Source organism: Electrona antarctica, assembly GCF_951216825.1.
Source record: "Electrona antarctica genome assembly, contig: scaffold_110, whole genome shotgun sequence".
Taxonomy (NCBI): domain Eukaryota; kingdom Metazoa; phylum Chordata; class Actinopteri; order Myctophiformes; family Myctophidae; genus Electrona; species Electrona antarctica.
The window spans coordinates 177,501-195,000 of NW_027637380.1; the positions used below are offsets into that span (position 1 = coordinate 177,501).

Sequence of the window (17,500 nt, forward strand, 5' to 3'; positions counted from 1 at the left end):
TCATGGCCCGTAGCACTTGCCCTAGCCCCTTAGATAGCACTTAATGTAGACTTAGATAGCATTTTATACAGACTTATACAGACTTGCATTGTATGTAGTCATAGCACTTTATAGTATATATGTATAGTATAGTATATAGTATAGTATAGTATAGTATAGTATAGTATAGTATAGTATAGTATAGTATAGTATAGTATAGTATAGTATAGTTTATATGTATAGTTTCATTATATATATATTCCACTGTTACGTTCTTAGCTTACGCATGTATCATGATAAAGTACTTTTTATGTATGTGATGTATTCCATGCTTTTGTTCTTGCTTAATGTAAATCGCTCTGGATTAAGAGTGTCTGATAAATGCCTAAATTGTAAATTGTGTGTGTGCGTGCGCACTGTGTGTGTGTGTGTGTGTGTGTGTGCGTGCACTGTGTGTGTGTATGTGTGCGTGCACTGTGTGTGTGTGTGTGTGTGTGTGTGTGTGTGTGTGCGTACCTCCATCCCCAGCAGTGCGGTGGTACAGTGCTCGGCAGCGTCACAGATGGCCGTAAGGTCGTGACCTCCCTCCAACACCAGGACCACCCGCCCCCCCGCCAGGGTCATCAGCTGCTGGGTCAGGTGACCAAAACCTGGACGCACACGCACGCACGCACACGGACACACACATAAAATAGCGTGAGATGGCACGGATCATGTTGCGCTGCACTGTGTTACACTAAAACACAGCTTCCCATCATGCACCTGTGCACAGTGTGAAGCTCAACAGCGCCACTTTGTCACCTGGTGGTGGTACTCTCGACAGACAGACAGACAGACAGACAGACAGGTTACGTACATTTGGCGGTAACGTTGTATCCCCCTAGTGGAGACTGATGTCCTTCCACGGTGTCGAAGCCAGCGGACACTAGGACCACGTCTGGACTGAACTGCTGGGCTATGGGCATCACCACCGTCCTGGATGCACACACAAGCCACGAACGCACGCACGCACGCACGCACGCACGCACGCACGCACGCACGCACGCACGCACGCACGCACGCACGCACGCACGCACGCACGCACGCACGCACGCACGCACGCACGCACGCACGCACGCACGCACGCACGCACGCACGCACGCACGCACGCACGCACGCACGCACGCACGCACGCACGCACGCACGCACGCACGCACGCACGCACGCACGCACGCACGCACGCACGCACACACACACACACACACACACACACACACACACACACACACACACACACACACACACACACACACACACACACACACACACACATACACAGAGAAATGAGGAGCAAATCAAGCTTGTTTTGATCCAAAAAGAATATCTGAGATAAAGTTAGATTTACGTTCATTAAAAAGTCATCATTTTATGATTAGCCCGAAATATATAGCATGTGTGTGTGTGTGTGTGTGTGTGTGTGTGTGTGTGTGTGTGTGTGTGTGTGTGCGGCCATGTGTGTGTGTGTGTGTGTGTGTGTGTGTGTGTGTGTGTGCGCGCGCGTGCGTGTGTTACCTGAAAGCAGTGAGATACTCCACGTCACCCATAGGGGGCTCCATTCCTCCTGTCCACGCAATGTTGACGTTGAACCCAACCCCAGGGCCCGCCCCCACCTAGAGACACACACACTGATTGGTTAAAACCAACCCCCTGGCCCGCCCCCACCTAGAGACACACACACTGATTGGTTAAACCCAACCCCAGGGCCCGCCCCCACCTAGAGAGTAGAGACACACACACTGATTGGTTAAAACCAACCAAAGGTCCCGCCCCCACCTAGAGACACACACACTGATTGGTTAAAACCAACCAAATGTCCCGCCGCCACCTAGAGACACACACACTGATTGGTTAAAACCAACCAAAGGTCCCGCCCCCACCTAGAGACACACACACTGATTGGTTAAAACCAACCAAAGGTCCCGCCCCCACCTAGAGACACACACACTGATTGGTTAAAACCAACCAAAGGTCCCGCCCCCACCTAGAGACACACACACACACACACACTCATTGGTTAACTCCTTTGCTGCCCCTAGTGTTAGCATGATGGTACTGCCCCTAGTGTTAGCATGCTGGTACTGCCCCTAGTGTTAGCATCCTGGTACTGCCCCTAGTGTTAGCATGGTGGTACTGCCCCTAGTGTTAGCATGATGGTACTGCCCCTAGTGTTAGCATGATGGTACTGCCCCTAGTGTTAGCATGATGGTACTGCCCCTAGTGTTAGCATGATGGTACTGCCCCTAGTGTTAGCATGATGGTACTGCCCCTAGTGTTAGCATGCTGGTACTGCCCCTAGTGTTAGCATCCTGGTACTGCCCCTAGTGTTAGCATGGTGGTACTGCCCCTAGTGTTAGCATCCTGGTACTGCCCCTAGTGTTAGCATCCTGGTACTGCCCCTAGTGTTAGCATGGTGGTACTGCCCCTAGTGTTAGCATGATGGTACTGCCCCTAGTGTTAGCATCCTGGTACTGCCCCTAGTGTTAGCATGGTGGTACTGCCCCTAGTGTTAGCATCCTGGTACTGCCCCTAGTGTTAGCATGATGGTACTGCCCCTAGTGTTAGCATCCTGGTACTGCCCCTAGTGTTACCTATTCAGGAACCAGCAGAGCAGGACAAAGCTCAGCAGAGGCAACCACACACGCACACACACATGTACACACGCACACACGCATGCACATGCATACACGCACATGCGCACAAACGCACACACGCACTCACACGCACACGCACGCACACACATGCATGGCAAGCCACACGTGTCAACCGTACACATAACGGTGGGCTCATACATATAGGAAATATGACTGCACACCTTCACATTTCACCTGCACTGAATGCACAGTACAGTATTTGCACAAAATACACACACAAAAGAGTGAGCTGTTAGGCGGGCGGGCCAGTCGCCGAGACAGAGCGAGTTATCCCCCAGGTCAACGCGTGGCATCACAGGTACTCTCGAGACGTCAAACATTTGCCGTTTTGGTCAAATCCGTCATGATGGTACTGCCCCTAGTGTTAGCATGCTGGTACTGCCCCAAGTGTTAGCATCCTGGTACTGCCCCTAGTGTTAGCATGCTGGTACTGCCCCTAGTGTTAGCATCCTGGTACTGCCCCTAGTGTTAGCATGCTGGTACTGCCCCTAGTGTTAGCATGCTGGTACTGCCCCTAGTGTTAGCATCCTGGTACTGCCCCTAGTGTTAGCATGATGGTACTGCCCCTAGTGTTAGCATGATGGTACTGCCCCTAGTGTTAGCATGATGGTACTGCCCCTAGTGTTAGCATGATGGTACTGCCCCTAGTGTTAGCATGATGGTACTGCCCCTAGTGTTAGCATGATGGTACTGCCCCTAGTGTTAGCATGATGGTACTGCCCCTAGTGTTAGCATGATGGTACTGCCCCTAGTGTTAGCATGCTGGTACTGCCCCTAGTGTTAGCATGCTGGTACTGCCCCTAGTGTTAGCATGATGGTACTGCCCCTAGTGTTAGCATGCTGGTACTGCCCCTAGTGTTAGCATCCTGGTACTGCCCCTAGTGTTAGCATGCTGGTACTGCCCCTAGTGTTAGCATCCTGGTACTGCCCCTAGTGTTAGCATGCTGGTACTGCCCCTAGTGTTAGCATGATGGTACTGCCCCTAGTGTTAGCATGGTGGTACTGCCCCTAGTGTTAGCATCCTGGTACTGCCCCTAGTGTTAGCATGCTGGTACTGCCCCTAGTGTTAGCATGGTGGTACTGCCCCTAGTGTTAGCATCCTGGTACTGCCCCTAGTGTTAGCATGCTGGTACTGCCCCTAGTGTTAGCATGATGGTACTGCCCCTAGTGTTAGCATGGTGGTACTGCCCCTAGTGTTAGCATCCTGGTACTGCCCCTAGTGTTAGCATGATGGTACTGCCCCTAGTGTTAGCATCCTGGTACTGCCCCTAGTGTTAGCATGATGGTACTGCCCCTAGTGTTAGCATCCTGGTACTGCCCCTAGTGTTAGCATGATGGTACTGCCCCTAGTGTTAGCATGCTGGTACTGCCCCTAGTGTTAGCATCCTGGTACTGCCCCTAGTGTTAGCATGATGGTACTGCCCCTAGTGTTAGCATCCTGGTACTGCCCCTAGTGTTAGCATGATGGTACTGCCCCTAGTGTTAGCATGATGGTACTGCCCCTAGTGTTAGCATCCTGGTACTGCCCCTAGTGTTAGCATGCTGGTACTGCCCCTAGTGTTAGCATGATGGTACTGCCCCTAGTGTTAGCATGCTGGTACTGCCCCTAGTGTTAGCATGCTGGTACTGCCCCTAGTGTTAGCATGATGGTACTGCCCCTAGTGTTAGCATGCTGGTACTGCCCCTAGTGTTAGCATGGTGGTACTGCCCCTAGTGTTAGCATCCTGGTACTGCCCCTAGTGTTAGCATCCTGGTACTGCCCCTAGTGTTAGCATGCTGGTACTGCCCCTAGTGTTAGCATGATGGTACTGCCCCTAGTGTTAGCATCCTGGTACTGCCCCTAGTGTTAGCATGATGGTACTGCCCCTAGTGTTAGCATGATGGTACTGCCCCTAGTGTTAGCATGCTGGTACTGCCCCTAGTGTTAGCATGATGGTACTGCCCCTAGTGTTAGCATGCTGGTACTGCCCCTAGTGTTAGCATGCTGGTACTGCCCCTAGTGTTAGCATGATGGTACTGCCCCTAGTGTTAGCATGATGGTACTGCCCCTAGTGTTAGCATGATGGTACTGCCCCTAGTGTTAGCATGCTGGTACTGCCCCTAGTGTTAGCATGCTGGTACTGCCCCTAGTGTTAGCATGCTGGTACTGCCCCTAGTGTTAGCATGCTGGTACTGCCCCTAGTGTTAGCATGATGGTACTGCCCCTAGTGTTAGCATGATGGTACTGCCACTAGTGTTAGCATGCTGGTACTGCCCCTAGTGTTAGCATCCTGGTACTGCCCCTAGTGTTAGCATGATGGTACTGCCCCTAGTGTTAGCATGCTGGTACTGCCCCTAGTGTTAGCATGCTGGTACTGCCCCTAGTGTTAGCATGATGGTACTGCCCCTAGTGTTAGCATGATGGTACTGCCCCTAGTGTTAGCATGCTGGTACTGCCCCAGGGGCCGCCCGTCCAGGCCCACTCTATGGACCTTGTTGTCCTTCCGGGTTAAACAGGAAGGGGAGGGGCCTCCGGAAGTGGAACGACACCCCACACGTACGTGTGTATAGTGTGTGTGTATAGTGGGTGCGTGTACCTCTTCATGTGTGTATAGTGTGTGTGTATAGTGTGTGTGTATAGTGGGTGCGTGTACCTCTTCAGGCGCTCCGCTGCCAGGGAAGAAGGTCCCGTCGTCCCAGCGGTGTAATGACATGTAGAGGACAGAGGGGTCGCTGTAGAACGCCTGCTGTGTCCCATTACCATGGTGGATGTCCTGAGGACAGTTACCATGACAACCATAACAATACAGTTACCATGACAACCATAACAACACAGTTACCATGACAACCATAACAATACAGTTACCATGACAACCATAACAATACAGTTACCATGACAACCATAACAACACAGTTACCATAACAACACAGTTACCATGACAACCATAACAATACAGTTACCATGACAACCATAACAACACAGTTACCATGACAACCATAACAACACAGTTACCATGACAACCATAACAACACAGTTACCATGACAACCATAACAACACAGTTACCATGACAACCATAACAACACAGTTACCATGACAACCATAACAACACAGTTACCATGACAACCATAACAATACAGTTACCATGACAACCATAACAATACAGTTACCATGACAACCATAACAACACAGTTACCATGACAACCATAACAACACAGTTACCATGACAACCATAACAATACAGTTACCATGACAACCATAACAATACAGTTACCATGACAACCATAACAACACAGTTACCATGACAACCATAACAACACAGTTACCATGACAACCATAACAACACAGTTACCATGACAACCATAACAACACAGTTACCATGACAACCATAACAACACAGTTACCATGACAACCATAACAATACAGTTACCATGACAACCATAACAACACAGTTACCATGACAACCATAACAACACAGTTACCATGACAACCATAACAACACAGTTACCATGACAACCATAACAACACAGTTACCATGACAACCATAACAATACAGTTACCATGACAACCGCTATGTGTGTGTGTGCGTGCATGTGCGTGCGTGCGTGCGTGCGTGCGTGTGTGTGTTTGAACTCACCCAGTCTAAAACGAGGATTTTGCCGACGCCCAGTTTCTGTTGCAGCAGTTTGGCACTGATGGCAACCGAGTTGAAAAAACAAAACCCCCTGAAAACACACACACACATGCACACGCACATACACACACACACACACACACACACACACACACACACACACACGCACACGCACACGCACACGCACACGCACACGCACACGCACACGCACACGCACACGCACACGCACACACACACATGCACATGCACACACGCGCGCACACACACACACACACACACACACACACACACACACACACACACACACACACACACACACACACAGTCTATTGTTTATTATCATTTGACAAATGCTAGACGGAACATTTTATTTAACAAAAACATTCATACATCAAATAAATAAAACAATAAAAATGAAGATTCTACACATCGAGTTTCACCAAACCCCCCAAACATGCCTTGGCCGTGTCTCGCGACCCACTTTTTTAAGATTTAAAATTAATAAAGCCCCAACTGCCCACGGAGTCTATTTCTCCTGCCTTCTGTGTGATGTATCTTCCCAAGCCCCAACGCGCAGCGCATAGTATAGCCTACTATACATCCTGCGTCTACTACATCCTGTAAGTTCACTTAAGAAATAAAAGTATTGTTACAAGTAGCTTTTATTTTGAAGAGGAAGAGGAAGTTGTTTCGGTTGTAGCCAGCTGCCATGACAGTGCCGGTGGTGGAATAATAATAACAACATGCTTTAAGCCCAAAGCGTCTTTGACTTAAACAATGTAGGCTAAACACTTTGGACTTACGTTAAACATGGTAGATCCTCCGTGGCTGAGTCATTAGGTGAGTACTAGTTTAATGAATTGTTTAAGTTTCATAGTAACTGATGGATCATTTTGAGTTATTGTAGATCTGTTATTTTGTGGAATTGTTTAAATGTTCCCAATAAACTTGTATCTTCATGCCCTGTGTGCCACTGAGTTTACATCTCATTTCTGACCAACGTTTAGATAAATTCCGACATGTTGTTTACACGTCATGTCAAGTTGGCCACTCCATCATATTCTGTTGGTCAACTCAGATAGAACTTTGGCCCAGACCGTGTTCCTTATAGGTCATATTTTGTCATCTTGCCCTTTTATCATCATTTTACTCATAGCCTACTGCCTGTTTACACAGGGTGGTTCATCTTATCCTTTATATTATTTTATCATATTTATATTATGGATATCCTGAGGCCACATTCAGATTTAATATCTTATATCTTGTTGACTCCTTATTCGGTCTCCATAATGTCTGTCCCCAGTCAAGTAAACTTGCCATAATGAAAGGTCTATTTTGATTCGAGACTACATGTATTTGACCTTGGTGCCTAGTGAGAAAGTAGATAGGAGTATTTCTCTCTGTCGAAAGTTTACAGCTAGCAGGGAAAGAATGTTATCTTCAGGTTGCCATAGCAACGCCAGCCTCTGTGCTTTCCCGGTCTATGGCCCTCAATGACTGAACCAAGGAAGATGTCACGATACCAGTCTCATCATCCATGTGCTGGTCCAATGAGTGCTCGACAACCAGCACCACCGTGGGATATTGCGGAAATGAACTATCTATTCAGCCAATGAACGTTTATCAACAACTGACGTGATCTACAGTATTAATGCCTGGGACATGATGTGTCAGGCAGAGACAACCCTGTGCATTTTGTGGCACAGGGGAGAGACTTTGTAATTTGGGTGTATGTGGGATCTGTCCTGTCTCTCTGAACTGAAATGAATCGACAAAACCATATTTGCTCTTGACTGACCCGCGCTCCGTGGGTCCCTGAGTACCCACCTGGACAATCATTCTTCCTGGTGGTCTCATCTTTTTATTGGGTATTTATGGTATTTTTCTAAAAGAGTATTTCCTGCTCAGATTAACATTTGGATGTTGATCTTTCTCTTAAAAGTAATCCTGTTAAAGCTAATTGTTAACTTTGTCATCTGAAAGGTTTGGTAACCATTTTTTACCATTGTTAGAGGCTCTCTGCCTAGAGTTGTGGTGCTGAGTATTTATTTGTACTCTTTGATTACTTTCTTAAAAGTATTTTTATAGTTTAAGTATTATACAGTCCTTTATATCATTAGTGAATCATTAATTGTCCCTTCTGCATTTTATATGCAACAAATTGGTCTTATCTTATATATTTCCAACAAATTGGTCTTCGAGCCTTCCCTTATCTGTTACATAAATATTTATGTAACAGTAACATTCATCATCAACAGGCTGTTGTTGATGCCCCCCGTTCCCGTACTTCACGAGCATGGCTAATGCCCCCCCAAAATAACAGGTTACAGGATTCTCATTCTGTTACTGTCACTCCCTGCAAGGATGGCCGCCGTGCCATTTCTTATAAACTATGTAGTTCATACGTGGGTCCACGGTGGTGGTGGTGGTGTTGTTCATGCGCCGCGGTGCGCGCCGTGGAGAGGGCATTATGCACGCTGATGGCTGGTTGGAGCGCGTACGTGTATAGGCTGGCGATTGTGGCGAATTATATTCGTTAATAAAGAGAGAGCTGTAAAGGGGATATTGTCTATGGTCAGTTCATGGTGTGTATCATTCTCGTTTTTAACCATAGAGTTAATTAGGGCCGTAATAATGTGGCGCAATGACGGTAGACACTAGGCAGTAGCCTAATAGACACTAGGCAGTAGCCTAATAGGCACTAGGCAGTAGCCTAATAGACACTAGACAGTAGCCTAATAGACACTAGGCAGTAGCCTAATAGACACTAGGCAGTAGCCTAATAGACACTAGGCAGTAGCCTAATAGACACTAGGCAGTAGCCTAATAGACACTAGGCAGTAGCCTAATAGGCACTAGGCAGTAGCCTAATAGACACTAGAAAGTAGCCTAATAGACACTAGGCAGTAGCCTAATGACGGTAGACACTAGACAGTAGCCTAATAGGCACTAGGCAGTAGCCTAATAGACGGTAGACACTAGACAGTAGCCTAATAGACACTAGGCAGTAGCCTAATAGACGGTAGACACTAGACAGTAGCCTAATAGGCACTAGGCAGTAGCCTAATAGACGGTAGACACTAGGCAGTAGCCTAATAGGCACTAGGCAGTAGCCTAATAGACACTAGGCAGTAGCCTAATAGACACTAGGCAGTAGCCTAATAGACACTAGGCAGTAGCCTAATAGACACTAGACAGTAGCCTAATAGACACTAGGCAGTAGCCTAATGACGGTAGACACTAGACAGTAGCCTAATAGACACTAGGCAGTAGCCTAATGACGGTAGACACTAGACAGTAGCCTAATAGACACTAGACAGTAGCCTAATAGGCACTAGGCAGTAGCCTAATAGACGGTAGACACTAGACAGTAGCCTAATAGACACTAGGCAGTAGCCTAATGACGGTAGACACTAGACAGTAGCCTAATAGACACTAGGCAGTAGCCTAATAGACACTAGGCAGTAGCCTAATAGGCACTAGGCAGTAGCCTAATAGGCACTAGGCAGTAGCCTAATGACGGTAGACACTAGGCAGTAGCCTAATGACGGTAGGCACTAGGCAGTAGCCTAATAGGCACTAGGCAGTAGCCTAATGACGGTAGACACTAGGCAGTAGCCTAATGACGGTAGGCACTAGGCAGTAGCCTAATAGGCACTAGGCAGTAGCCTAATAGACACTAGGCAGTAGCCTAATAGGCACTAGGCAGTAGCCTAATAGACACTAGGCAGTAGCCTAATAGGCACTAGGCAGTAGCCTAATAGACACTAGGCAGTAGCCTAATAGACACTAGGCAGTAGCCTAATAGGCACTAGGCAGTAGCCTAATGACGGTAGACACTAGGCAGTAGCCTAATGACGGTAGACACTAGGCAGTAGCCTAATAGACACTAGGCAGTAGCCTAATAGACACTAGGCAGTAGCCTAATAGACACTAGGCAGTAGCCTAATAGGCACTAGGCAGTAGCCTAATAGACACTAGGCAGTAGCCTAATAGGCACTAGGCAGTAGCCTAATAGACACTAGGCAGTAGCCTAATAGACACTAGGCAGTAGCCTAATAGGCACTAGGCAGTAGCCTAATGACGGTAGACACTAGGCAGTAGCCTAATGACGGTAGACACTAGGCAGTAGCCTAATAGACACTAGGCAGTAGCCTAATAGACACTAGGCAGTAGCCTAATAGACACTAGGCAGTAGCCTAATAGACACTAGGCAGTAGCCTAATAGGCACTAGGCAGTAGCCTAATAGACACTAGGCAGTAGCCTAATAGACACTAGGCAGTAGCCTAATAGACACTAGGCAGTAGCCTAATAGACACTAGGCAGTAGCCTAATAGGCACTAGGCAGTAGCCTAATAGACACTAGGCAGTAGCCTAATAGACACTAGGCAGTAGCCTAATAGACACTAGGCAGTAGCCTAATAGACACTAGGCAGTAGCCTAATAGACACTAGGCAGTAGCCTAATAGGCACTAGGCAGTAGCCTAATAGACACTAGGCAGTAGCCTAATGACGGTAGACACTAGGCAGTAGCCTAATAGACACTAGGCAGTAGCCTAATAGACACTAGGCAGTAGCCTAATAGACACTAGGCAGTAGCCTAATAGACACTAGGCAGTAGCCTAATGACGGTAGACACTAGGCAGTAGCCTAATAGGCACTAGGCAGTAGCCTAATGACGGTAGACACTAGGCAGTAGCCTAATGACGGTAGACACTAGGCAGTAGCCTAATAGACACTAGGCAGTAGCCTAATGACGGTAGACACTAGGCAGTAGCCTAATAGACACTAGGCAGTAGCCTAATAGACACTAGGCAGTAGCCTAATAGGCACTAGGCAGTAGCCTAATAGGCACTAGGCAGTAGCCTAATAGACACTAGGCAGTAGCCTAATAGACACTAGGCAGTAGCCTAATAGACACTAGGCAGTAGCCTAATAGGCACTAGGCAGTAGCCTAATAGGCACTAGACAGTAGCCTAATAGACACTAGGAAGTAGCCTAATGACGGTAGACACTAGGCAGTAGCCTAATAGGCACTAGGCAGTAGCCTAATAGACACTAGGCAGTAGCCTAATAGACACTAGGCAGTAGCCTAATAGACACTAGGCAGTAGCCTAATAGGCACTAGACAGTAGCCTAATAGGCACTAGGCAGTAGCCTAATAGACACTAGGCAGTAGCCTAATAGGCACTAGGCAGTAGCCTAATGACGGTAGGCACTAGGCAGTAGCCTAATAGGCACTAGGCAGTAGCCTAATAGACGGTAGGCACTACGCAGTAGCCTAATAGGCACTAGGCAGTAGCCTAATGACGGTAGACACTAGGCAGTAGCCTAATAGCCTACAATGTAAACAACTTGATGGTAGGCACTAGGCAGTAGCCTAATAGGCACTAGGCAGTAGCCTAATAGCCTACAATGTAAACAACTTGCGCAAAGCATTAAAAATGGGTTTTAATTGTCGGGTAACGGAAAATAACGGAAAATAATCTAACTTGTTACTTTTCTCAGACGGTAATCTGTAACGGTAAGGGATTCTTTTTATGGGCAGTAATCCAGTAACCTAACGATGTTACTTTAGAAAGTAACGATGACCAACACTGGCATGTACTATGTGAACTCTTCATTTCCATTTTCAGTTGCAAAAAAACCCTTCTCTACCTGGGGGTCGCGACCCCTCGGCGTCCTCATCAGACTATGGAGTAAACCTTTCTACCCAGAATGCTTTGCTTCGTTACTCACATGGCCGTGGACTCTTCAGCGTGATGACCTGGAGGACGCACCACCGCAAAGCCGTTCTGCACACGCACACACGCACGCACGCACGCACGTGCACACGCACACACACACACTTTTTAGCGACTTACAGTAAGCAAGAACAACACATGGACAGTTTTAGTGAATCTAAAGTTGATGGATGTTGAAAATAGCAGATCTACAAGCTGATATTACATCAATACATCAGATCTACAAGCTGATATTACATCAATACATGTAAACATCCTTAGTTGTGGTGAATGGCTTGAACACTTTGCTCTGTTTGTAACAAACACTGTGCAAAAAGCATGGAATATGGATGTGTATATTACAGGAAACCCCCGTTAAACTTTACAACTAACTCTGGTAAACTCCCGAATTGTACCATCACACCTGTATATTACCGTATATTAACTGTATATGCTGCTAAACTTGAGGTTTACGGGGAAAATACAGTGCCCAGAATTGCCCGTTAACTCAAAGGAATCAAAGTATTGCACAGATCTCTAAAACAATCCATGTATAGGACTGAGACTAGATTCTACTAAATGTCTTGTAAATTATTGTGACAGTTATTTCTGAAAAAAACCTGGTGTTTCTACCAGTGGTTCTCACTAACCCTAACCCTAAAACCTGGTGTTTCTATACCAATGGTTCTCACTAACCCTAACCCTAAAACCTGGTGTTTCTACCAGTGGTTCTCACTAACCCTAACCCTAAAACCTGGTGTTTCTATACCAGTGGTTCTCACTAACCCTAACCCTAAAACCTGGTGTTTCTATACCAGTGGTTCTCACTAACCCTAACCCTAAAACCTGGTGTTTCTACCAGTGGTTCTCACTAACCCTAACCCTAAAACCTGGTGTTTCTACCAGTGGTTCTCACTAACCCTAACCCTAAAACCTGGTGTTTCTACCAGTGGTTCTCACTAACCCTAACCCTAAAACCTGGTGTTTCTACCAGTGGTTCTCACTAACCCTAACCCTAAAACCTGGTGTTTCTATACCAGTGGTTCTCACTAACCCTAACCCTAAAACCTGGTGTTTCTACCAGTGGTTCTCACTAACCCTAACCCTAAAACCTGGTGTTTCTACCAGTGGTTCTCACTAACCCTAACCCTAAAACCTGGTGTTTCTACCAGTGGTTCTCACTAACCCTAACCCTAAAACCTGGTGTTTCTATACCAGTGGTTCTCACTAACCCTAACCCTAAAACCTGGTGTTTCTATACCAATGGTTCTCACTAACCCTAACCCTAAAACCTGGTGTTTCTACCAGTGGTTCTCACTAACCCTAACCCTAAAACCTGGTGTTTCTATACCAGTGGTTCTCACTAACCCTAACCCTAAAACCTGGTGTTTCTATACCAGTGGTTCTCACTAACCCTAACCCTAAAACCTGGTGTTTCTACCAGTGGTTCTCACTAACCCTAACCCTAAAACCTGGTGTTTCTATACCAATGGTTCTCACTAACCCTAACCCTAAAACCTGGTGTTTCTACCAATGGTTCTCACTAACCCTAACCCTAAAACCTGGTGTTTCTACCAATGGTTCTCACTAACCCTAACCCTAAAACCTGGTGTTTCTACCAGTGGTTCTCACTAACCCTAACACCTGGTGTTTCTATACCAGTGGTTCTCACTAACCCTAAAACCTGGTGTTTCTATACCAGTGGTTCTCACTAACCCTAACCCTAAAACCTGGTGTTTCTACCAGTGGTTCTCACTAACCCTAACCCTAAAACCTGGTGTTTCTATACCAGTGGTTCTCACTAACCCTAACCCTAAAACCTGGTGTTTCTATACCAGTGGTTCTCACTAACCCTAACCCTAAAACCTGGTGTTTCTACCAATGGTTCTCACTAACCCTAACCCTAAAACCTGGTGTTTCTATACCAATGGTTCTCACTAACCCTAACCCTAAAACCTGGTGTTTCTATACCAGTGGTCTCACTAACCCTAACCCTAAAACCTGGTGTTTCTATACCAGTGGTTCTCACTAACCCTAACCCTAAAACCTGGTGTTTCTATACCAGTGGTTCTCACTAACCCTAACCCTAAAACCTGGTGTTTCTATACCAGTGGTTCTCACTAACCCTAACCCTAAAACCTGGTGTTTCTACCAGTGGTTCTCACTAACCCTAACCCTAAAACCTGGTGTTTCTATACCAATGGTTCTCACTAACCCTAACCCTAAAACCTGGTGTTTCTACCAGTGGTTCTCACTAACCCTAACCCTAAAACCTGGTGTTTCTATACCAGTGGTTCTCACTAACCCTAACCCTAAAACCTGGTGTTTCTATACCAGTGGTTCTCACTAACCCTAACCCTAAAACCTGGTGTTTCTATACCAGTGGTTCTCACTAACCCTAACCCTAAAACCTGGTGTTTCTATAACAGTGGTTCTCACTAACCCTAACCCTAAAACCTGGTGTTTCTATACCAGTGGTTCTCACTAACCCTAACCCTAAAACCTGGTGTTTCTATACCAGTGGTTCTCACTAACCCTAACCCTAAAACCTGGTGTTTCTACCAGTGGTCTCACTAACCCTAACCCTAAAACCTGGTGTTTCTATACCAGTGGTTCTCACTAACCCTAACCCTAAAACCTGGTGTTTCTATACCAGTGGTTCTCACTAACCCTAACCCTAAAACCTGGTGTTTCTATACCAGTGGTTCTCACTAACCCTAACCCTAAAACCTGGTGTTTCTATACCAGTGGTTCTCACTAACCCTAACCCTAAAACCTGGTGTTTCTACCAATGGTTCTCACTAACCCTAACCCTAAAACCTGGTGTTTCTATACCAGTGGTTCTCACTAACCCTAACCCTAAAACCTGGTGTTTCTATACCAGTGGTTCTCACTAACCCTAACCCTAAAACCTGGTGTTTCTACCAATGGTTCTCACTAACCCTAACCCTAAAACCTGGTGTTTCTATACCAGTGGTTCTCACTAACCCTAACCCTAAAACCTGGTGTTTCTATACCAGTGGTCTCACTAACCCTAACCCTAAAACCTGGTGTTTCTATACCAGTGGTTCTCACTAACCCTAACCCTAAAACCTGGTGTTTCTATACCAGTGGTTCTCACTAACCCTAACCCTAAAACCTGGTGTTTCTACCAGTGGTTCTCACTAACCCTAACCCTAAAACCTGGTGTTTCTATACCAGTGGTTCTCACTAACCCTAACCCTAAAACCTGGTGTTTCTACCAGTGGTTCTCACTAACCCTAACCCTAAAACCTGGTGTTTCTATACCAGTGGTTCTCACTAACCCTAACCCTAAAACCTGGTGTTTCTATACCAATGGTTCTCACTAACCCTAACCCTAAAACCTGGTGTTTCTATACCAGTGGTTCTCACTAACCCTAACCCTAAAACCTGGTGTTTCTATACCAGTGGTTCTCACTAACCCTAACCCTAAAACCTGGTGTTTCTACCAGTGGTTCTCACTAACCCTAACCCTAAAACCTGGTGTTTCTACCAGTGGTTCTCACTAACCCTAACCCTAAAACCTGGTGTTTCTATACCAATGGTTCTCACTAACCCTAACCCTAAAACCTGGTGTTTCTATACCAGTGGTTCTCACTAACCCTAACCCTAAAACCTGGTGTTTCTACCAGTGGTTCTCACTAACCCTAACCCTAAAACCTGGTGTTTCTATACCAGTGGTTCTCACTAACCCTAACCCTAAAACCTGGTGTTTCTATACCAGTGGTTCTCACTAACCCTAACCCTAAAACCTGGTGTTTCTATACCAGTGGTTCTCACTAACCCTAACCCTAAAACCTGGTGTTTCTATACCAGTGGTTCTCACTAACCCTAACCCTAAAACCTGGTGTTTCTACCAATGGTTCTCACTAACCCTAACCCTAAAACCTGGTGTTTCTATACCAGTGGTTCTCACTAACCCTAACCCTAAAACCTGGTGTTTCTATACCAGTGGTTCTCACTAACCCTAACCCTAAAACCTGGTGTTTCTATACCAGTGGTTCTCACTAACCCTAACCCTAAAACCTGGTGTTTCTATACCAGTGGTTCTCACTAACCCTAACCCTAAAACCTGGTGTTTCTATACCAGTGGTTCTCACTAACCCTAACCCTAAAACCTGGTGTTTCTACCAATGGTTCTCACTAACCCTAACCCTAAAACCTGGTGTTTCTATACCAGTGGTTCTCACTAACCCTAACCCTAAAACCTGGTGTTTCTATACCAATGGTTCATGTCAAGAACCCCCAGAATTAGGGTTGTGTGTGCGTGCGTGCGTGCGTGCGTGCGTGCGTGCGTGCGTGTGTCACCTTGAGCTCCCCAGACGCCACCTTGAAGGTCAACTCGATGACACACCCCACCGCCATCCTCACGCTGGCTGACGAGTGCATGTCGTTCCACACCGTGTCACTGTCCACGCCCATCCCCCCACAGGGGAGGAGCATGTGACTGACAGGACCTGGGAACCAATCAGAGCACAGCTTACTGAGTTAGGGGGAACGTCGATACTGTGTGTTGCGATCTTAGAGTATATATGAATAGAGACGGCACCCGGAGGAAACCCTGAGGAGAAATGGACATAGTGGCCGAATTTGGTATTGCAGCGCTGGGCCCAAACACATGAACGCGCTGGTCCGTTGACTATCATTGTGCACGTTCACGATGACACGTGAACGCTGTTTCATATGTGAACGCTGTTTCATACGTGAGCGCTGTTTCATAGTGAATGCTGTTTCATAGTGAACGCCGTTTCATAGTGAACGCCGTTTCATAGTGAACGAACGCCGTTTCATAGTGAACGCCGTTTCATAGTGAACGCCGTTTCATAGTGAACACCGTTTCGTTTCAGTGAACGCCGTTTCATAGTGAACACCGTTTCATAGTGAACGCCGTTTCATAGTGAACGCCGTTTCGTTTCATAGTGAACGCTAGGGGTGTGCATCTCTCCCTTACAAGACGATTCGATACGTATCGATACGCATGGGCTACGATGCGATTCGGGGACGATACATTTTATATACAGAACGATTCGCTTCGATTCGATTCAGTCCAAATCGATACGATTTCGATTTTGTGGAACTTCATGGAATTTGATGCGATTCGATACGATACGTTGCGATCTGACACATTTAACCTTCTATAGATTTTTTATTTGAAGCTAGATCTATAAAGAATAGGGTTGGGACTTCATTAAAAAACATCTAATTAATTGGAGGCTTTGTGATTGATTAATTAATCTCAATTAATCACATTTTAATCGCATATCAATAGGCCTATTTGACCTGAGCAGTGAGCTTTTCTTTTAAATGGATTTGGATATGAGTGAATCAATGAATAGTGACTACATAAGCATAGGCAATAAAACAAGTAGTAATAATAATAGTGATAATAATATTATTTATATAATGCTTAGACACTTTTCAAGGAGAACATGAGAAAACAAATAAAACCAACTTTATTAGAGAAAAACTAAGAC

The 17,500-nt window shown here is 46.2% G+C and overlaps 1 protein-coding gene across 1 annotated transcript in view; it reads right to left on the reverse strand.

The window, feature by feature from the left end:
• hdac5 (histone deacetylase 5) overlaps positions 1-17,500 on the reverse strand; it is a gene marked incomplete at its 3' end in the record, with an annotated part of 100,368 nt that overhangs the window by 11,291 nt on the left and 71,577 nt on the right. The window contains exons 19-25 of the mRNA XM_079531810.1: positions 16,335-16,483; positions 12,022-12,077; positions 6,285-6,372; positions 5,303-5,422; positions 1,531-1,628; positions 836-954; positions 496-629 (exon numbers count right to left, since the gene is read on the reverse strand). Of these exons, the coding sequence (XP_079387936.1) occupies positions 496-629; positions 836-954; positions 1,531-1,628; positions 5,303-5,422; positions 6,285-6,372; positions 12,022-12,077; positions 16,335-16,483 (764 nt within the window). The remainder of the gene's footprint in view (positions 1-495; positions 630-835; positions 955-1,530; positions 1,629-5,302; positions 5,423-6,284; positions 6,373-12,021; positions 12,078-16,334; positions 16,484-17,500) is intronic.